Below are 23,487 nucleotides of genomic sequence, written 5' to 3' on the forward strand. Positions count from 1 at the left end.
ACATTATATATATATATATACATATATATATATATATATATATATATATATAAATATATATATATAGTATCTATGGTTTAATACCTTTTAGACAAACTTTATCTTTCCCAATAAATCAACCTTTTCCAAAAGATCTTCAATAAATCCAACAAATTTCTCAAACAAATTTCGATAAATATTTAAAATCCACTTTTAATAATGATAAATTCTTATTTGTATCCATGTTGGAAACATCCAACTCTCCTCGAAAGCTAAACGTAGGTATTGCATGGTCCTTTCTAGCATACCAAAGGATTATTTTTAAAAGGTTGACAATAGGAAAACCTTTAGTCCTGCTTTGTCATGTATACTCACAGAAAAAAAAAAACATTTGAGAGATTTAATTATGTTTTTATATTAATATTGCTGCTTTCAAAATCTCCAGCATTAACTTATACAGCCGGTATATATGTCCGGTAAGCTCTTTTCTATCCAGAAGGCTCGTCGGTGTTTGCCTGAGTGTTAAATTGAAGATGTTCTTTCAACTTCATATAAACAAAAGAGCACTTTTGGATGACATTCAACACCGGATCATCCTGGACGATTGTGTAATGACTTGTACACATCTTGCTGCTGGTGATAAAAATCTGACTGTTTCCCAGTTGTATCTGTTTCTGCAGCTGACAACCGCAACTGATGGTCTTCTGCGTGACGTAAGAACCTTTAGCTGATGAGCACATTTTTCAAGGGTCATCTCTCCAATTCATCATTTTATGTAAATAAATTATTATTTAAGTTCTCTGTTGATGGCAAGTCATCTGTGTAACTTAATTATCTTGTTTATGTCATGTCATATTCCAACTGGAACTGGTTCATGTATCTGTTTGGTTTCGGGCTAATAAATTATCTTTAAACATGGATAAAACAAACTTTTTGATTTTTCGTCCTTACCTTGTCCTTTTGGTCTGTGATATAAATAAAAAGATTGATAATCAGCTGATCTGTAATGTTAGCACTACTAAATTCCTTGGTGCGTTAATTGATAATCACTATGAATTGGAAGCCACATATTCATAAAGTACAAATTTATGTTGCTAGAATTGTAGGTGTCATGTACAAAATTAAATCAGTTATTCCAAATAATATTCTACTCTCTATTTATAAAACTTTAATAATTCCTCATCTCCATTATTGTGCTATATCCTGGGCAAACTCTTCTCCCAATAAAGTAAACTCCCTCTTTCTCCTACAAAAGGAGCTGTAAGAATAATTTGGAATGCATCTTATCGTGATCATACCTCCCATTTATTTAGTGAGCTTAAGTTACTGACAATTTTTGACATTTATCATGATCAGTTGGGTATTTTTATGTTCAAGTGGTGGGAACGCTTGCTTCCAACAAAGTTTTCATCTTTTTTTCACTCTTATCAATACAATTCATTACCATAATACCAGACAACAGACAAATTTAGTGACGATAGTGGAAAGCCATAAGATGTATAACCACATAATGACGAATTTAGATTTCGAGCAATTTATCACAAAAAAAATATTGTTACACCTGTTCAAGATCAGGAGAAACGGCGGTCTCGGATTGGCCTAAAGTGTTTCTTTAACGTGTTTCTTCCTGTTATCAATAAATAAATCTCGTTGATACCTCAACAATTTAAAGGGACCCAATAAAATTGCAATGTAAATTGGGACCCATAAATATAATTAGCAAAAACATGGGTGACAGCCCCCCCCCCCACCCCTTCCCCCATCCCCGATGGATCTGCCTATGGACACAATCTCAACCCCACTGTTTAATCAGAATAGGTTATCCAGATCACCGTGACTCAAATCCAGTTCGACTGTAGCCGAATGTTACATTAAATCTTTACTCGGTCAAAGGATGGTCATTTTGGGCATCTACTGACACACGATGATGTCATATATTTAAAGAAGAAAGCCAAGGGCTTTGTGATTCCTTGCCTTTAACAAGAAAACATGAGCCTAATTCGACTTCTTCTTTTTAAGACCTCTGTTGACATGACACGACCTTCGACCTCTGTTGCCCTGGCATGAACTTGGACCTTAACAATGTGGATCTTGTACTAACCATGGTGAACACACACGTACCAACTATGAGCTCAATGGAAGTTTCCCTTATCAGGATATTGAAATGACGAAGTTTTCATAGTTTGATCTTTCTCCGCCTCAGATGACCTAGGAGTGAGCATATCGATTATCTATTGTAAACACACACTCCAAGTATTAACTCAATTGAAGTTTGCCTTACCAATGTAAAGTGTTTTCAATTTTGACCTCTGTTGACCTCAGATGAACTTTGACCTCAACCACAAACAATAGGGATAATGTACTTACTATGGGTAATTTACCTACCATGCATGGCCTGATGTTTCTTTACCAAATTTCGTTTTTACAAGCGGAGTCACATACACCCGTTCGCGTATTTTTTTTTTCCAGGGCGAACGTGGGTTTCAGTTTTTTTCAGGAATTTACAAATTCGTTTGAAATCAGAGTTAGGGTTTAGAGAGTGGGTTAAGGATCCGGGCTATAGGAAACTGAAGGATTGTCGTTCATAATCTGGGGTCAAAACTAGGGAAAAAGATTCAGAACAAGGTTTTTCAAAAAGCGTCACATGTTTGGAATCCAGGGATTTGATTGGCCGATGCCCAAGTTCGTCCTGGAAAAAAAAATACGTCACACGTTCACACACATACACACAAGTAATCAAACATGTGAAATGGAAGAGTGGCACGTGGAAGATAAGAGGTTACCTGAAAAGCTTATCAAACCCCAAGGTTCGTGACGGAGTTTTAGCTCAGTGGTTAACGCCGGTGCCTTTCAATCATAAGGTCCCCGGTTCGAGTTCGAGTCACTCCAAGATTAATGTATGTCGTCTAGCTACAGAGTTGTTGACAATTGACAATTCATAATCATGGACGTTAAATATGAATGTAAGAGACTGACTTCGGTCAGCTTGCGGCTTTGATAAGCCTACGAGGCTTCTCCGCGAGTTCCTGTTTGCAGGAGGATCTAAAATACATACATACAAGTGGGCGAAAAGTGTGACAAAAATGGTGACCAATATGATCTGTTTTGGGTCCCTTGTTGTTTGTTGCCTATATAAATGACATCGACGGAGATATTTTGTGTACAGCTAAGACACCAAATTGTATTCTGAGGTCTCTTCCAAAAGTGATTCTGAGAAGTTTCAAACGGATTTGGATAAAGTTCTTCTCTGGTCTCAGGGGTGGCAAATGCTTTTTAATATTGATAAATGCAAGGTAATGCACATTGGTAGTATAGTAACAAAAAGTTTACACACAATCTGTCTTGAAGCTGCTAAAAGAGGTAATATGCTTTTAGGTATGACCAAGAAGAACTTCAGTTTTCTGAAAGAGGACATCGTAGTTAGGCTTTATAAGCAGTTTGTTAGGCCTCATCTGGAGTATGCTGTGCAGGCTTGGAACCCTTTTTTTGCTAAGGATAAGGAAGTACTTGGAAAGGTCCAGAGGAGGGCTACTGGGATGATTAGTTCCTTAAAGAGTGCTCCTTATTATAGGCGGTTACAACTGTTGAATCTCACCACACTGGAGCATATATGAGGTTACGTGGGGACTTGATTCAGGTTTTCCAGATTGTGTATGGTTTTGGCAATTTATCCTTTACCGACTTTTTCATGTTTGCTAACAGTAGTTGTACCAGAGGTCATTGTCTTAAACTCCAAAAGTCACATAGTAGGATTAATATTCGGCATAACTTTTTTTTCTAATACTAATAGGGTTGTGAATGAGTGGAACGGTTTGCCTGAGAAAGTTGTACTTGCAAAGTAGTGTCAATGGGTTTAAGAATGCTTTGGACAAGCACTTTAAGCATTGTTATCGGGTATGAGTGTTTGTGTCTTCAGTTTTTTTCCCTCTCTCTATAGGGTCCTTGATGGGGACTTAAGTGTCCATCCCGATCCTTTTTTCTACTAAACTAAACTAATACGTTTGTGACAAAAGTGGTTGCCACCCCAGTACAATGTACGAGGTCATGGTCAGTTGAAAGAATATATAAACTTACAAACTAGAAGAGCGCCACCGATTACATTTCAAAACCGCGGGGAAATCTGCTTTTGTTCCGCGAAAAGTTTTACACATGCTTTACATTGAAGTACTGTGTATATGTATGGTAGCGTAGCGTAATCAGTTTTGTACTGTTCTACTTTACTGTGAAACGTCGTCACTCAGCAGCCTAATTCGGTAGCAATTGGTACGCTTACATCGACCAACGACAGCTTAACTCAGACTTGATCCAATGGCTGATAAAGAGCAGGGTAATAACTCACACTATCCTTTTATAACACGGTTTTCGCTAAGCTCCTGTACAAATTAGTGGCATCGTTTAACTTTTCATGGAAATGATGTTGCCTATCACATACAATGGTAACGCTAGGCCGGACTGTGGTGTCCATTTGCAATAGGATAGGCTAGGCTTCACGTTAGGACCTAACTAGTATTAGAACCTAGTTAAGGTTGGGTAATTATACAGCATAAGCAGCTAACTGTGGAACGTTGATGTTTAATATCACACCTAAATGATACGTCCATACAAATCGTATAGCCTTTGCCTTTTCCGTAGAAGCAGGTCAAATGACTAGGCCTATTTAGATTTTGTAAAGGGACCCCAGAGTATAACATAAGCCTAGACATATCATACCATCTTTAATCTTAAAAGTATCCTCATAAATGCTCTTGCTGCAATACCAGTTTGGTACTCTAGTTAGAGATGGTTTAGCCTAAACTCTGATTGTTAACAACTACAAGTTAATTCATTCAGGGCTAACCGATAAATTCAACTCGGGATCTTTATAGGATTTCATAACCTGTTTTTCTCATTGCAGACTGTAAAAATGTACTACTCCATATAGCTGTTACTAAAGCACTGTGAGTTTTTAATGTGAGATATGTGTTGCACAGTAAATATTCTTAGATTCCAACACAAGGATGTGATCATTATAAGTTATGTGATCCAATTGGTTTTTTTTTTCACAGCTGAGACTTTCGATGATGCAGTCGAAGAGAGGGTCATTAATGAAGAGTACAAGATTTGGAAGAAGAACACACCATTCCTCTATGATTTGGTGATGACCCATGCCCTGGAATGGCCCAGTTTAACTTCACAATGGCTGCCAGAAGTCACAAAGTGAGTTAAAAAAGAAACTTAAATGCACTTAGTATCAATGATAGTATAAAATCCCATTAGAGCAAGAGCTGATTTGCATCATTTAAAATTTTAGTTTCAAAACTTGGCCATCTTTCACTTTACCTGTCTCATATCAATGTAGGAGCAGTTTGAAAAGAGCTTCAAAATGCTGCATAAAGTCAGACTGAAGGGGTAATTGGAAGTTTTGTATATATATATATATATATATACAAATCAGAAGACTAATTATTGTTTTACATTTGGCATTTCTTACTGACTAGACATTAAAACCACCTGTAGTGCATGTTTAAACATTAGTGACCTGTTTGAAATTATATCAACTCAACTCAACTATCCTCTTCGTGCCTTGTGGCACATAAGGCCATCACGCTCTGTTTCCACTTGTCCCTGGCTCGTGCACTTTCCCTTGCCTCATTCCAAGTCTTCCACCCACCTTGCTTTCTTTCTCTTTCTACTGTCCTCCTCCACGTTGTTTTTGGTCTGCCAACTTTCCGCTTCCCTTCTGGCCGCCATGTCAGGGCAATCGTACAATGGTGATCATTTGGTTTCCTTAAAACATGACCAATCCAATTCCATCTTCTTCTTTTGACTTCTTGACTTATTCTTGCAGTTTGGGTGTATTTATTGAGCTCATCCATTGAAATGATATTGGGCCAGAATATTTGTAGTGCCTTCTTCAAACACTGGTATTGGAAGGAATCCAGTCTATTTTCATCACTTTTGTTCATTTTCCACGTTTCGCAACCATAAAGAAGTACTGGTCTTACCAAAGTTTTGTATAGCTTGATTTTGGTTTTTCTTCCGTACTGTTTGGATCTCCATATCTTGTTCAATTTAGTAAATGCAACTCTTGCCTTGTTTATTCTGCTATTCATTTCCCTCTCTCCACCTCCATCTTTGCTTACTATTGCACCTAAGTATGCAAATTCATTCACATCATCTATGTCATCCTCTTCTATTTTGACTGCATCCCTCTTCTTGTTATTCATTCTCATGATCTTTGTCTTCTTTTTGTTTACTTTAAGTCCAACTCTACTCGCAAGACCAGTTATACTGTTTGTTTTCTTTTGCATTTGAGAATGGCTGGAAGATAGGAGCGCAATGTCATCTGCAAAATCTAGATCTTCAAGCTTAGACATCATCTGCCACCTGATCCCTGTGTTGTTGTCTTTGGTAGTCTCTCTCATCATCCAGTCAATCACAAGAAGAAACAAAAATCCGGACATTACGCATCCTTGCTTTACCCCAGTCTTTACTTGGAACCACTCTGTTACTTCGCCGTCATCTAACACTGCACACACACTGTCTGAATACATTAGTTTGACTATGTTGATGATTTTCCCTGGTATGCCGTAATGCCTCATGATCTTCCACAAACTGTCCCGGTGAATCGAATCAAAAGCCTTTTCAAAGTCGATGAAATTTTTGTGTAATGAAGATTGCCACTCAATGGATTGAAATTATATGCACAGACTAAAATCATATGATGGTCTGAGGTATTGTGTCAGCCCGTGTGGAATTTAAATTATCTTTTGGGACCTGGAGGTTAGCCTCGTTTTATGGTCTTATAATAATTGTTGGTAAATCATCAGGTATGAAATAATTCCTTTCCTCTGCTTTCTTCACAGACCAGAAGATAAAGACTACACAGTTCACAGACTTGTTTTGGGTACTCACACGTAAGTTTCTTTCAAATTTAGTTCCTCGTCCGAATGTATCATCGTCTTCACATGATCAAGGAATGCTCCTTGTTGGTGTTGGCGAGTTCCACAGGGGAAAGAGACCCAATGCTTGCACTTTTGTACATTAACGTATGACCAGCCTGTCAACTGTCAGAAGCACACCGATAAAAAAAGCTGTGCAAGTGCTGGTACAATTCCTCCGCTAAGGGAGACATTTTGTCTCCCAAACTTGACAAGCGCTTGCAGAAAGTTGCCGACAGGACAAATGTGAGGGTATCCTAGCGTGGACTCTAGACTCAGCTGTCTGCAGTATTATACACCATCGACACGAAAGAGTTAACTTTGCGCATGTGAAACGTAACCTCAATTGACTGACCAGAACAAAACGGGTTTTTAAAAATAATAGCGTTTATAGATATTAGTGTTTTATTCAAAGTTAATGAGCATGTCATGAAGATCACGTGCGTTGAAATTTGATGGAACGCTTCGGTAAGTTTTTACGGTTTTCTGTAAAGTTTTCACGACTCTCAGAGTATTTTCCACGACCTACCTTTCGGGCATCAGGGATTTAGATGGTAAACCAAAGACTGGACTCCAGGAATTTGAAGTAGGTTTTCCTGCAGATTGATTTGGACTGGACCTGCTATTTTTCAATGATCAAAATGGAGTTTTTTTTTTCTCCAGTCTTGTAATTTTTTGAAGAAATTTTATTGTCAAGGACTTTGCCTATGGCCGTCTGTAATTACTTGATATACCCAGTTTCCATTCTTTGTCTCTCCACCTCTCGCTCAGGTCAGATGAGCAGAACCATTTGGTCATAGCCAGCGTACAGCTTCCCAAGGACGACGTCCAGCTCGACGCATCCAACTACGATAATGAAAAAGGAGGTAAGTCGCAGCCTTAAATTTGACTAATTTGCAGCAATTGAAATTTTGCCCATAAAGTTTGCCGTGAAATACATAACTTGTGCCTTTCAATCTGTGCGTAGGAGCTTTTGACACACTTTATTCAATCGCACTACGACTCCTCGTGTAGTTTTGTAAACCAACTGGAAAGTAGTTAATGATTCCAACAGATTTGGAAAACTATTTCGTAATTAGTTATTTAATCATATATATATGCAAAAATCAGGAAATTATGAAAAGAAAAATGTTCTTTTTTTTTTCTTTTTTTATTGTATCAGTTTGAAATAAATATTGGCTAGCCAAGCAAGTGCAAATGCATCCTTATCAGATTCTATCTTTCATTTGTTATCAAGAAATTTCCCAAAGAGTCAAAGTTGATTTGAAAAGCTGCTTTCAATGAACTGTCCAAAGTTGAATTTTGAACAAGTTGTTGATCGACAGTCAACAAGTTGATCAACACTATTCCAGAGGTGGACTGTCGTGTTGTTGAAATAAGAATCAGAATTGCCAAGAGTTTCCGATGCAAATCATCGTTTCAACCCCAGCAGTGTACGTGCAAATTCATTAACATCCTCATTTATAGCAATCTGGTATTTAATATGACTTTACGCCCTCGCAATTCTTTTCTGATTACAAGAATTTGGAGGATTTGGTTCGGTAAATGGTAAGATTGAGATAGAGATCAAGATAAACCATGAAGGAGAAGTAAACAGAGCAAGGTACATGCCACAGAACCCGGTCATCATAGCAACCAAGACACCATCCAGCGATGTACTTGTATTTGACTACACTAAACACCCTTCCAAGCCAGGTATGTTTATGTCTGTCACCTCTGACCTTTTCTTAATAAGCCCATTTTAGTGGAATATGTCAGTATAAAGTGCTGTATATTAGTGTCTAAGTATTGACAAGTTATATATCAGCTTAAAATTGATAATCCTGTATTAAGTAGTGCATATCAATTGTGTGTGTTTGTTCAGTATGTGCAGTCTATTGTATGTGTAATGGGTCTTGTCTAGAAGTGAATATATGTAGTCTATTCTAGTAACTATTGCATGTGTGGTGTAGGTATGTGTAGTGTGTGTGTTGTTTATGTGTTGTATGTAGTGTATGTGTAGTGTATGTGTTGAATGTGTATCTGCTGTGTGTGTATGCTTAGAATGTGGTGTGTGTTTACATGTAGTGTATGTATGTGGTGCGTATCGATGGGTAGTGTGTGCTGTGTGTGTATAGTATGTGTTGCATGTTAATTTGTAGCAAAAAACTTGTGTTTGTATGTGTAATGTGTCTATATGTATGTATGTGTGTTTAGTACATGTATAGTATGTATTTGTAGTGTGTGTGAGTAGAGTGTGTATTTGTATGTGTCTATGTGTGTAGTGTATGTATGTGTAGTGTGTGTAAGTATGACATGTGGCAGATTCTTGTCTAGTAGTGAGAGGGGTAATTCTTATTATATATGTGACCATCTGGTTTCAAAATGAGATATTTTCTGAACTGTAAATTTAGATGATCACTCTGGTTCTTGATACACCTGCACCAGTTTAGTGTAACAACACACACTTTATCACATTGAAGTGACTGGTAGAGAGAATATGTAGAGACTAGTAGTCCAGTTTAGTGTAACAACACACACTTTATCACATTGAAGTGACTGGTAGAGAGAATATGTAGAGACTAGTAGTCCAGTTTAGTGTAACAACACACACTTTATCACATTGAAGTGACTGGTAGAGAGAATATGTAGCTCTGACTAGTAGTCCAGTTTAGTGTAACAACACACACTTTATCACATTGAAGTGACTGGTAGAGAGAATATGTAGAGACTAGTAGCCCAGTTTAGTGTAACAACACACACTTTATCACATTGAAGTGACTGGTAGAGAGAATATGTAGCTCTAGACTAGTAGTCCAGTTTAGTGTAACAACACACACTTTATCACATTGAAGTGACTGGTAGAGAGAATATGTAGAGACTAGTAGTCCAGTTTAGTGTAACAACACACACTTTATCATATTGAAGTGACTGGTAGAGAGAATATGTAGAGACTAGTAGTCCAGTTTAGTGTAACAACACACACTTTATCACATTGAAGTGACTGGTAGAGAGAATATGTAGAGACTAGTAGTCCAGTTTAGTGTAACAACACACACTTTATCATATTGAAGTGACTGGTAGAGAGAATATACATAGAGACTAGTAGTCCAGTTTAGTGTAACAACACACACTTTATCATATTGAAGTGACTGGTAGAGAGAATATGTAGAGACTAGTAGTCCAGTTTAGTGTAACAACACACACTTTATCACATTGAAGTGACTGGTAGAGAGAATATGTAGAGACTAGTAGCCCAGTTTAGTGTAACAACACACACTTTATCACATTGAAGTGACTGGTAGAGAGAATATGTAGAGACTAGTAGCCCAGTTTAGTGTAACAACACACACTTTATCACATTGAAGTGACTGGTAGAGAGAATATGTAGAGACTAGTAGCCCAGTTTAGTGTAACAACACACACTTTATCACATTGAAGTGACTGGTAGAGAGAATATGTAGAGACTAGTAGCCCAGTTTAGTGTAACAACACACACTTTATCACATTGAAGTGACTGGTAGAGAGAATATGTAGAGACTAGTAGTCCAGTTTAGTGTAACAACACACTTTATCACATTGAAGTGACTGGTAGAGAGAATATGTAGAGACTAGTAGTCCAGTTTAGTGTAACAACACACACTTTATCACATTGAAGTGACTGGTGGAGAGAATATGTAGAGACTAGTAGTCCAGTTTAGTGTAACAACACACACTTTATCACATTGAAGTGACTGGTAGAGAGAATATGTACTAGAGACTAGTGGTCCATTTCTAAAAGTTAACAAATTAAGTTAAATAGTTTTCTGCATGGAGGCTGGCACTCAGAGATATCAATTTATGTGACTGGTTCCCTAATCAATACTTTTAACTTATATGTTGCAATGTTCGCTTTTCCTGCAGACCCAAGTGGAGAGTGCAATCCAGATATCAGGTTGAGAGGTCACCAGAAGGAAGGCTACGGTCTCTCCTGGAACCCAAACATTAGCGGACATCTCCTGAGCGCATCAGATGATCATGTAAGAAGCATGTTACCTCTACACTCATAGGAATCGTGGATTTTACACTGTGCACACTTCAGACCATGCATGCATGTAAATTATGTTACACCAATCACAAAAGTCCTTGGATCATTGTGAACTTCCCACTTGTCCTCAAGTTCAAGGCACTTTTCTTCCTCCTGTCCACCACCCTCACCATCATCCCCACCCACCCACACCATCCCTACCCTAGAGAGAGAAAAAAACAGGAACAATTATGTATGTTGCATAATTTCAATTTTTGACTCCACTTTTCTTCCTGCTCCTAATACGGCATTCATTGTGTGTTTTGAAACGATGGTAGTCAGTGTACTAAGCGCTCTTCCAGTCCCTAAGTCTGTTTTCATCAATTTATGGGTTTTATTACAGATCTATTTTACCTTTTGTTCATGTAACTCCCAGCATACTGTCGTTGGGAGAAATAATCAATAAGTATTATTTTTAAGCTTTTGGCAAATGAGTTCGATAGAATATGTTTTACGACTTGACCATGGGTATTCATTCGCTCTCCCTCACAGACTATCTGCTTGTGGGACATCAGTAACATTTCACGTGACACTAAAGTCGTGAATGCCAAGACGATATTCACAGGCCATACGATGGTGGTGGAGGACGTCTCGTGGCACCTCCTGCACGAGGCGATCTTTGGATCTGTCGCTGACGACCAAATGCTTATGATGTAAGTGTACAAAGTTGTGCTATTGTCCGCGACTCAATTTCTACCCGACGATGGCTGTAATGTTCCACATCGACTGGTGTTGGTCTTAGTCGCACCAAATGACAAGGTTATTTGGCTAGATTGGAAAAAGTCATTTCCATGTGTTAGGGCGTCGAGAGATAATTGGTAATGATAAACTTAGCCTCATACTAGTCCATTGATATATGAAACACTGGAAAGGAAAGTTATAAGTCTTTGAAAAAGGAGGAACTTGCAAATTAAAAGTATGATTGTGATTGGATATTTGTGGGGGAAAAAGAAAAAAATATTGTAATTTTTGTTTTTTCCTTCTTTTTTTGGGGGGGGGGGGCGGTTTGGAAAACTACTTGGCAATGCCACAATAGCTGTAAAAGAATGAACATCTATGTTGATGCTGGTTATTTCCATTCACCTAGATAATGTTTTACTTTCTTTTCTTTTAGCTGGGACACTAGAACTGACAATACCATTAAGCCAAGCCATTCTGTTGATGCTCACACGGCTGAGGTAAGCAGTGGATGCTGGAGGGAGGGAATATTCTTATAGTGTCCCTTTCAGTTGGGGAGGAAGGGGCCATCCTTAGAGTGTTCCTTTCAGTTGAGGAGGAAGGGGCCATCCTTAGAGTGTTCCTTTCAGTTGAGGAGGAGGGGGCATCTTTAGAGTGTTTCTTTCAGTTGGGGAGGAGGGGGAAACCATAGAGTGTTCCTTTCAGTTGGGGAGGAGGGGGCAACCTTAGAGTTTTCCCTCAGGTGGGGATGGGAGGCATCTTTAGAATGTTCCTTTCAGTTGGGGAGGAGGAGGCATCTTTAGCATGTTCCTTTCAGTTAGGGAGGAGGGGGCATCCTTAGAGTGTTTCTTTCAAGTGGGGATGGGGGGTGGCCATCCTTACAGTGTTTTTATTGCGATGTTCTAGCAAATCCACTCTTTTCTTGATCTAGTCTGTGTTATGTCACAACTTATGCAGACCTGCAACATCTCTTACCATGACCTGTAGTTCCCTTGAAATCTCCCGCTCACTGTCATTCTCCTTGAATCACTGTTGCCATGACAATGACGAATTACAAATAGTTCCATGATTAAATCCTCATATTTGTCAAGTTTTGGTTTCGACTGATTAAACAGTAGTACTTTTAGGTCCTGGTCACGTGACAGATACAAAAAAATCCTTTGTTAGGGTTTGGTCGTGACAGATAAAGATAGGACATAATCAACAAAACAAAAGAAAAAAAAACAAAGTTGAGTAGGCTAGGACTGTCTGTGTTTAGTGTTAGGGTAGGGGTACCATGGACATCCAGGACCTTTGAGACATTAATCAACAGGGATGTACCCACGCCGAGTAGCCCCGCTCGGCTCTAAAAATTTCCACCAGGCACTAACTACAAAATCACCAATCCCGCCCGGCACTATATTTCCATCTGGTGCGGGCAAATCTCTAACATATCTTCCTGATAGAAAGTTCCAAATTCTACACTTAATAATTTCATGCAGAGTGTAAAATAAATCTACCTTCTAAAAGTATCGTGAGAGTTATGCAAACTACATAAACAAGCATTCGACATCGCTAAAAGCATCGGTTCATGTAGTAAGCCTACATAGGCCTAGCCTACTATCACCGGCACCCTTTGCATGTAACCTCCCCACGGTTTCATATGTAGTACCGTATGCGTTACTATTGGCAGCACAGCAGATTCATAACAGTGAGACAGCACAGCCTCAGTATGATAAAACTTTGATTTGATTAGAGTAACCATTTCATTACTGCCCTATTTAGGCTAGATGTACAGCAAAACTGCTGTGCGTAAGTGGGTTTGGATGTTGACCGATTTAGCCAATTTATGAATGTGGTCTGAACACTGCACTTGCAACTGCGCTAAAGCTGTCAGCCTCGTTGAAGCTAGCGACCAGTAAGTGTCAGTCTAGTCCAGACATGTAATAACAGCAGCTGATTGGAGGAAAAGGTGATCAACCACGCATAACGTAGATGAATACTCTATTGGCTATAATCTGGCATTTGAGCACCATCAATGTATCAAAAATTTCTCGAAGGGGACACCACTTCCCCTTTGACCCCTTCACCCAGGACGGCCATCAGTGCAAAAAATTCCTGGTCACATCCCTGCATCAACTTAACAATTTAAGTAACCACGACTACAGCTCATCAAAAAGTTGTTCTTGGTTCATCCGTGGGCTGACGGCCGTTTCTAATGGTAACCAACTTCTGCTGTTTCTTCTGGTAGCTTTATACTGAGTCTTTGCTTCGTTGGTGACAAGTCTACAGGAGGGTGTTGATTGATTAATTAATTGATTTGATTTAATTTCGTTAGAGAACATTCATCTGGAGGTGTGTGTTGTTCATGTATTTTCTCTGCACTGCTAACTCCATACAATACTCCGATACTAAAAGATCAGTAACCGAATACATTCAATGTAACAACGTTTGATCGAAATGTCACTGCAGTCAGTTATGTAATAGGCTTCATTCCTACATGCCTGCATTGCCTGTTAGTAAGTATCACCTAGGCCCTCTGGTTTTGAGTTGTGGACGTAACTTCACTATTTCCCCTTGCTGACCTTGCTAAATCTACTGCATATTGAGAACCAGTTTTGTGATGCATATGACAAGGTTTTATGTTTTGATATTTGATATATTCCAGCCAATATCGTGCATGAATACATGCGTAAATAGTCATGAGTCAGTCCCTGCTTAAATACTTCATTTTAATTTTCTTGACATATTTCTTACCAAAAGTTCAGGTGGTGATCATTTTTGGGCTGGTTGAGAACTTGAGTCAGTGCTTGCGATCATTCAGTAACGTTTTCTTCTGAGCATTTTATTTTTATCTTTCCAACAGGTTAACTGCCTCTCTTTCAATCCGTACAGTGAATTCATCCTCGCCACTGGTTCTGCTGACAAGGTAAAGTGTTAACCATCAAGGCATCAATAATGTGTTAAAACTCGCTATTCCATTTTGAGATCAACTCAAATTGTAAAGGAGGAAAGGTTTATTTAAGCAATTTGAGAGGATTTATGAATAACGAACAACTTTGTGAGTAATGCGGAACAGATAACCCCACTGAATTTTACAGAGAATTGTGTTGCATTTTGCTGCAATCAGAATTCATCTCTAAACTGACTGTTTGATAAAGATACTAAAGCAATGTGAATTATAATCACTGCAATGCACTTTATTACTGGATTAACAATTCCATAACAGTTATTTTTTCTGAATTATAAAAAATTGATCAATAAATCTGGCAGATATAGAAAGTATACAAATATGGATGTTAAAAGCAAATTTTGAATGTGTAAATAAATGGGCAACAAAATTAATGTCTTGAGTTTAATAAAATAAATAAAAAATGAAGAAAGAGTATTAAGGAAGTAATTGAAATAGGATAAAAAATATCTCCTTTGCTCATTCGAAAACTGAAATCTCTCTTCATATTGTGAGTGAAAAGAGGGTAAGTCATGTGACTTTGACTGTACATGAATATTATTTTAAGATATATCGTGTAGTTAGTTAAGAGTTTTTTGGGGGCTAGAGGAGTGATATTTCTTTCCATACTTACATTCTATTTTTTTCAGACTGTTGCATTGTGGGACTTGAGGAATCTTAAGCTGAAGTTGCACTCCTTTGAGTCTCACCGAGATGAAATCTTCCAGGTGCAGTGGTCCCCTCATAACGAGACCATATTAGCCTCCAGCGGTACCGATAGGAGACTCAATGTCTGGGACCTTAGGTAAAGATGCAATTTCCAATTTATTTCTGTTTGTTTCAATCTGTTGCATCTGTACAACATTGAAGAAGAGAGTGTAGAGTGAAGAGGTGATGAAAATGCAGGCCAGGAGAGGAGTGATGACCTCCCCTTACCAGTGTTTCCGCTAAGCCGCTATGACACGATTTTGACGCAATGGCTTGCCGATTTGACGCACTGGCGTTCAGAGAGAGAGGGAAAAAAAGAGGGTTTCATTTTCTCCTGAATTTTATACAGTGTGAATAGAAAAAAAAACGTTTCAAAAGGCATGGTGTTCAGAACTTCAACTTGAAGTGAAAAAATTATTACTGTAAATTGTTTCCAATTTTTCGTCAGAAATGTTAAATTAGCGATCGTTTACTTTACCGTAGCTATGTTTTTCTATACAGTCACGCAGATTTAGCTCGATAGCTGTAAAGCTAAATCATGTAACGCACTGATGCATTGCCTACACTACGATGGTTCACACTACCAGTGTACTAAATATAATATCTGTATAGCCTACCTTACATTACATTGCAACAGGGTCAGAAATAAGCGGGGGCGACGGGCGATTCGCCCTAGCAAGTGCTAAAAAAAGCCCTCCGAAAGCACAATTGCGAGGGCGAAAAAGAAAAGAGAAATATAAGAAAGTCGCCCTCGTAATATCAGGTGTCTGTGTAAATTTAATTGTGACATGCTTTTGCTTTAGCTACAGTAGGGGTTGCAAGTAGCAACGCGAATCACACAAACAGTTCTCACAAACAGTTCTCACAATCCCGCATCAAATTTGAAGCAGTGCGGGAGGGTCACGCACAATCACCGGGCCTTCACCGGCCTTAGTAGTAAGTTGAGTCTCGTCTATCCGACATGCTCAGTGATTAACCTCCGCCACGTATCACGATCTTGCGCAAGGTTTATTGCTTCCTAGAAATTGTTAATATTAACGTCCTTTAATTGCCTTCACTAAGCAATTTCAGTACCAGCGACAATAACCTAAAATCCCCATAAATCTCCGACCACATGGTAGCCTAATTTCACACTAAGTCAACATGGAACTCTAATCTAGCTATCTGTTTATTCGCTTAAGTTGTGTCGCAAATAAAATATAAAAATATCCAAGAAAAACTGCAACTGCAATCTTCAACAACATGTTAGCCTAACAACCACACTAAGTCAATGGGAAATGTAGCCTAACCATCGGTTTGCAAAAATATAATAATAAGAATACTTTGCGTAGCTTTGTTTACATAATTTCCTTGCTGCTATCGTCGCGCGCATGGTAGCCGAACACCATACGTAGTCAGCGGGAAAATCTACCCTAAGCATCTCTTTATTCGCTGAAATTGTGACGCAGTTAGCTAGAACTAAAATATCCATGAAATACTGCAACCTTCGACCACATGTTAGCCTAACAACCACACTAAGTCAATGGGAAATGTAGCCTAACCATCGAGTTGCAAAAAAAAAAAAAAAATCGTAGCTTTGTTTACAACTTCAATTTGCTGGAAATTGTTTGGCAGTTGTTTGGAAGGTATGTGGTATCTCTTAAAGAGGGAATGTTTTATTACGTACACCGTTGCTGTGGCGATGGATTGAAGGTTTTAACTTCGATTACTTTCCAGCGGTATAATGGTTTCGTATTTGGTGGTTAGTGATTTTATCCACACACGAAAAAATACATGATTAAAGGAAAGGGCACCTTCAGTGGAAGTAAACCTCAGTGTTTTCTATTTCAGCTGATGGGTTATTGGTTTTTCGTCATATATTCGGTGGATTGACGTTATTTGCTAAACGATCGCAAGTTTTGGCAATTATACTTTCAATGAATTTGCCATACGGTCGCAGCTAACTAGGAAGAGGGTAATTGTGCTTACTTGATCCTGATGAATGCTTACAACCTTTCCGTATTCAGCATATTGAACTGGAAAAGCGCCCCTTAAACCTTAACAAAGCCCTCGTAAATACATTAAGGGGGGTGGTTTTTACTTTTCATTTTCCAAAATAGCCCCAAAGCCAAATCTTAATTCCTACCCTGCATTGCAAATGGTGCACTATTTGAGCCAAATTTAGCTTGTAAAAATATAGCGTAATATGCAACGAACTAATTTATTATTATTTAGCAATCATTGTTTAAATAAAGCTCAGGGTTCCATGCCTCAATTTAAAATCAGACATTGGATTGGCCGATGTTTAGTACACAGGGGCGTAGCCCATATGTAGCACTGTAGGCCCGGGCCTACACTTTTTTTGGCCAAGTTATCTTTTTTTTTAAAACACCCATAATTCAAATCCAGCTTGCTGGACGAGTTTTAGAGTCTAGACAGGAAAAAATATTGAAATGAACGTAGCAAGAATATGGCTAAATTAGGTGACCTATTCTTCTGTCATCTACAGTAGGCTGTCATTTCTATCGCGTGCCCGTTTCAATCAACACTCTACCCACTGAAAAAGACTAGGATCCGATCTTGTCAGTTTTTTAACATCTAGTTAAGAACCCGTTTATGAAAATGATATTTCAGTTGAGAAACATTCCACAGTCAAATAAGCCTATAGTTGTTGATTAAAAGACCTTATAGAGCTGCAGCACTTTGTTGGCTGCTGTTACTGGCTTACTCTGTACATGTACCTTGCATTAATTTTAAATACAAATACATTATGTATTATCGAATTACGTACTATTTTAACTTGTTTGTTTTTTGTGGTTTAAAAGTGATATTAAATGAGGTGTCTCAATTAACCAAGAGGCCAGGGAACCAGAATGAACACTCGGGAAGGGCCGTTTCCGGCCATCTGGGGGTTTGTAAAACCAAAAATTTTCTTGTACGCTCCGCGCCAACCGATGGTGGCACTCCGCTCAGATAGTCGTGCCTACAACTTTGAAAATCCTGGCTCACCCCTGGTACTAATACTGTCGGCAAAATGTAACATCGTGAAAAGGCATGGAATTTTACCCCTCCCCTTAGACCCCTCCCCCAGGACAGTAGTGAGTCAAATATTCAGATATTAGCCATTTTGACTCAATGGGAAATTTCTTAGAGGAAACACTGCCCCTTACCCATTTTGAGTAAAATTATTTTTAGAATTCTGATACTGCAAATGCCAATCAGCCTTTATTAACCTGCCAGTATTTTGAGAAGTCTAACATTTCTTTCTCAAAACATTTCAAACATTTTCATTTCAAAAAGCTGTTTTAAACAGTTGCCTCAGCAGACACAAGCAGTGTGAAGACTGACTGCAACATCGCTGGATAAAATGTCGCCCTATGTATTTCTTTATTGCTTCCCTTTATTTTTCTTCAACCCTCCTCCCCCCACCCCCACCTTTTTCCCCTTTGCCATCCAGTGACAGCAGAACTAGTCTGTAAGAAATATTTTTCACTCGTGTGGTAATTTTGTTGGGATTGTGGAGCACTCTTCTTAGTTGGCAATTTTGATTTGGTTTTGGTTAAAAGTTATTTTCTTTAACCCTGCAGCAAAATTGGAGAGGAACAATCCCCAGAGGATGCAGAGGACGGACCTCCCGAGCTTCTCTTCATCCATGGAGGGCACACCGCCAAGATCTCCGACTTCTCTTGGAACCCCAACGAGCCGTGGGTCATCTGCTCCGTCTCAGAGGATAACATCATGCAAGTTTGGCAGATGGTGAGTCGTAAATTTTTTGCGGAACGTACGTCCCCCGATAAACCTTCCTCTGGTACCATAAATGGGTACCACAGGAGGAACTTCCTCAGAAATTTGCCCCAAAGTGTCAAAACAAATGCTTATAAGGATGATGTAGGGATCACATTAAATTTGAATTTGTTGACCAATTTGTTTTTTACTTTAATTTGTTTTTTTAAAATGACCAATAGAAACCAATACTATCGGTCTGTGGTGTAATTTTTCTATACCTCTTTGAATGTTTGAGAAGTGACCCCAGTAAAGTTCTTAGTCTCATCTAGTCTAAAGTACAGACCATTAGATCAGTTTGTCAGATGCAACACAAAACTGTAAAAAATATCCGGGAAAAAATGAGACTTTGTGGCCTCAACTGACCGTTACACAATTTCCAAGGACAATTGGTTTGGGTATGTCACCCATACCGTAGGTGCTATTTAATTTGTAGGAAATAATTGGAGCATTGTTTTTGGCCGAGTTATTAGGATTGAAATAACAAATTAAAATTAAGCTTTGACTAAACAAGGGGACATCATCAATGACTCGTTATTTAAAAATGATTACTGGACATATAGTATTTGTTAAAGGGGAATATCTAGAAACAAAACCCGAATGGCTCCAGGATTTTTCAGGGTTTGCACTAGAAAATACTGTCTAAAGTCATCCTGTGATATCTTACGTAACAAATAAACTTTGGAAGCAAGAATGAGTGTTTTATCATTTCTTTTGCTAGAGAAAACCAGTAGGCTGTAGACATTCACGATGAAACATGATCAGTTTTGGCTCTGAATAGCAAAACTGTTTACTTGTCACCAATTGATTGGGGATGTTTCCCTCCCTGTTGGTGATGTGATCTAATTTTTTCACAACTTTATTTACTCACCACCTCTTAGGTGTTCTTTGAACGGAAAAAAAATGCAACTTTTGAAATTTTCCCTCTTGCAGGCTGAAAACATATACAACGATGAGGATCCCGACACCCCCGCGGCCGAATTGGAACAGTCCGCCTGTTGATTCAATCTTTCAATGAAGACTTTTTCAGACTTGTTTAAAAAGGTACCATTTATGGAAGAATATCTCTGTACATAGCCCAGAGTAACCTGCTACAGCAAATCAAGAGTAGACAAAACATGGTTGGCGAACCCCGCTGATCGGACACTTACTTCCTGGTACAAGGCATCATCTTGTGTCTTGGATCGATCGTCATTTTCAAATTCAAGAAGACTGTTTGGTTGGTTAATATATATCCATATATATATCACTATATATTTTGGCTCGCAAGATTAGGTTAAAGGGTGATGGCTGGAACAATGAATATTCATTTCCTTTGAATGATCGTGTTTATGCACATCAATTAGTTAAAGTCCCAGAAGGTTACTATTCGTTGTACTTGTTTTTGGAATTCAACAAGACCTGCCTTTGTTTTAGCATCCATAGTAGCTCTCTAATTCCTGCACTTCTGAAAGAGGCTTGCACTTTATAACACTACAACCACCAAGAAATCTATTGGAGATCAATCAATATTTTTGCTGGTATCAACCTTGTACTACTATACAAGATCATATGTAGTGCCTTAATGTTTCAGAACAATTTAAAGGCAATGAAGACTCACCCCAACCGCATGCCGCAATCTGAAAAAGTTAACTTTCCGTTGCTTGCAAGTGACGTTTTGTTCTTGTCGCTACAAAATGCAGACAGTTCAGTAATGAAACGTGATACCTTGTTATCTTTAGCTGGACCTGAGATGTCCATCGCTGTGTTGTTTGTACACTGTGCTGTAGGTATTGACCGCAGCTGTATGTACTGACTGTACACTAGTGTCTAATTACCGACGGTAGCAAGCTGTGTGTATGTATTTCTGGGATCGATGGTGGTGTTTAACGCTTCTGTTACACCTCATACGAAACTAGGTCAGATTACCAGCATTAGGCGTTTCTTTTTGCGTGAGTCTTCATACCCTTTAAGAGAATTTTGCTTAACACACCTGAAAGAAGTTAGTGCCAAATAAGGATTGAGAAGGGGCCACGATTGGAAGAAAAAGATCTCTTACCTTAGTTAGGCTGGTAGAGCACTTGTGGTATTAACTAAAAACTTCCAGCTTTGTGTCACATTATTCATCAACAAATTGTTATCACATGTTACAAACATGATGGATGATGATTTTGTTCTGGACTAAATTCTTTGTAAGTAATTCTTTTGATGCACAAACTGGAGTATTGACTGTTTGATAGCCGAAGATGTTTCTCATACTAAACTCAATTAATTGTAATCATCTGTTACAATTCAATGATTGAACTGATTTTTTGTTGTTGTCCTAGACTACGTGGAAAATTTTGTATTCGATATATGTTTCACGTGATTAGGAAAGAAAAGTGGCGACTGACCACATTGGTCCCACATAGCCCAACAAATTGTCATCATGTGTTAAAACACAATGGATGATTATCTTGGCCTGGACTATTAGTAAAATCTTAGTATTTCAGAAGTGTTTCATGTGTTTAACAAAATAACCCAGTGACTGTTACATCCAAGGATGTCTCACATACTTAACCCAAAGACATTGTAATCATATGTTACCTTTCAATAGATGATTATCATTTCCTGGACTACTTGTAGAATCTTTGTATGCTTTAATAATATCACATGGTTAGGAAAGAGTGATTTTAAATATATCTCACATACTCAGCCCATTACATTGTAATCATATGTTACAATTCAATAGATGATTTATCTTTTCCTGGACTACCTATAGAATCTTTGTATGCTTTTATAATATCACATGGTTAGGAAAGATATGTGACTTTAAATATGTCACACATACTCAGCCCATTACATTGTAATCATATGTTACAATTCAATAGATGATTATCTTTTCCTGGACTACTTGTAGAATCTTTGTATGCTATAGTTATATCACATGGTTAGGAAAGATATGTTTTGACTTTAAATGTCTCACAAACTCAGCCCATTACATTGTAATCATGTGATATAACACAATGAGTGATTCTCTTATCCTGGACTACTTATAGAATCTTTGTATGCTATAATTATATCACATGGTTAGGAAAGATAGTTGTCTCACATATTCAGCCCATTACATTGTAATCATGTGATATAACACAATGAGTCATTCTCTTATCCTGGACTAATTGTGAAGACTTAGTACTTCCAAGTAAGTTTCATGTGATTAACAAGAGATTTGAATCAATCAATTGACTGTCTATGATTCAGTGATCCAGATGACAAATATTCCATACAGAATACTTTGTCCTCATAATTTGTGTAATGTAATCACATGTCCACACAGTGACAATGATTCAGGAAGCTCCAATTGATTAATCACAATGTTAGATGAAATCCTTTGAAAAAAGGAAAATGTTATCATCTCACCGATAAAAGGAAAGTAAGTTACTTCCTTCTGTAAAATAAGTCCAAAATTTTGTTAGGCTAGCAAGTATAATGAAACTGGAGAATATTGTTTTTGTTTACAAGAGTAGCTTGTAATGTGGTCATAGAAAAAAGAATACAGAAAATAGTTCTCTGGTTAGAACCATATTGTCACTTGTGAATAAATCAAATCGTTTTGTAATGTATGAAACAATTTGTTCCCTTGATGTCTTTATTGGAGTTTTCTCAAAATGTCACAACGTCAACCCACCTGGCAGGTTTCGCATTACCTTTTTGCTTCGATGATAATCGTAACCTTTGCATTTATGATGGCGTATGTGTGTATGTATGTATGTGTGTGTGTGTGAGAGTGCGTTTGTGACGCCCAGCTTGTAAACATGATATCTCAAGAACGGAAGATCAGACCAATTTCATATTTGGTGTGTAGAAGTACCACATTGAGTACAAGAAGCCTATTGTTTTTGGTGGAGGTCAGCAGGGGTCAAATTGTGAAAACCTTGTAAACACGATATCTCAAGAAGGGAAGGTCAAACCAATTTCATATTTGGTGTGTAGAAGTACCACATTGAGTACAAGAAGCCTATTGTGTTTGGTGGAGGTCAGCAGGGGTCAAATTGTGTAAACACGACATCTCAAGAAGGGAAGGTCAGACCAATTTCATATTTGATTTGTCGAAGTACCACATTAAGGATATGAAGCCTATTTTTTGGTGGAGGTCAAAGGTCAGTTGAGATCACCAGGGGTCAAATTGTGAAAACTTTGTAATCAGGATATCTCAATACTGGAAGCTTGGGCCGACCTCTTATTTAGTGTGTAGAAGTACCACATTGAGTTAAAGTATCCTATTGTTTTTGGTGGAGGTCCAATATCATTTTGGGTCATCAGAGGTCAAATCGTAAAACTCTTGTAAACATGTACACCCTCGCTATACATTACATCAGATTCATGAAGAAAACTGCTCATGTTACATCAGCGAACTAAAATGCATTTTTTGCATTCTGGTTTATGAATATTTTCGAGTACTATGACAAAGTTTCCCCTGGTGATGTCATCTCCATGGACGCTGATAG

At 38.2% G+C, this 23,487-nt stretch overlaps 1 protein-coding gene across 1 annotated transcript; it reads left to right on the forward strand.

The window, feature by feature from the left end:
• Nucleotides 1–4,145: 4,145 nt before the first annotated feature.
• Nucleotides 4,146–22,610, forward strand: LOC139962964 (histone-binding protein RBBP4). Its single transcript, XM_071963387.1, has 12 exons — nt 4,146–4,306; nt 5,025–5,175; nt 6,825–6,875; nt 7,671–7,765; nt 8,421–8,594; nt 10,782–10,897; nt 11,437–11,597; nt 12,059–12,122; nt 14,468–14,530; nt 15,202–15,356; nt 18,826–18,994; nt 19,955–22,610. The coding sequence occupies exons 1-12, from the start codon at nt 4,288–4,290 to the stop codon at nt 20,021–20,023; spliced, it is 1,287 nt and encodes a 428-aa protein (XP_071819488.1). The 5' UTR covers nt 4,146–4,287; the 3' UTR covers nt 20,024–22,610.
• The last annotated feature ends 877 nt before the right edge of the window (nt 22,611–23,487 follow it).

The sequence above is a fragment of the Apostichopus japonicus genome, chromosome 21 (assembly GCF_037975245.1).
Source record: "Apostichopus japonicus isolate 1M-3 chromosome 21, ASM3797524v1, whole genome shotgun sequence".
NCBI classification, from domain to species: Eukaryota; Metazoa; Echinodermata; class Holothuroidea; order Aspidochirotida; family Stichopodidae; genus Apostichopus; species Apostichopus japonicus.

Excerpts from the sequence above, each read along its gene's own strand:
- LOC139962964 (XM_071963387.1), top strand. Across the intron at positions 6,876-7,670 it reads CTTGTTTTGGGTACTCACAC|GTCAGATGAGCAGAACCATT; the intron begins GTAAGTTTCTTT and ends CCTCTCGCTCAG. Across the intron at positions 10,898-11,436 it reads TGAGCGCATCAGATGATCAT|ACTATCTGCTTGTGGGACAT; the intron begins GTAAGAAGCATG and ends TCTCCCTCACAG.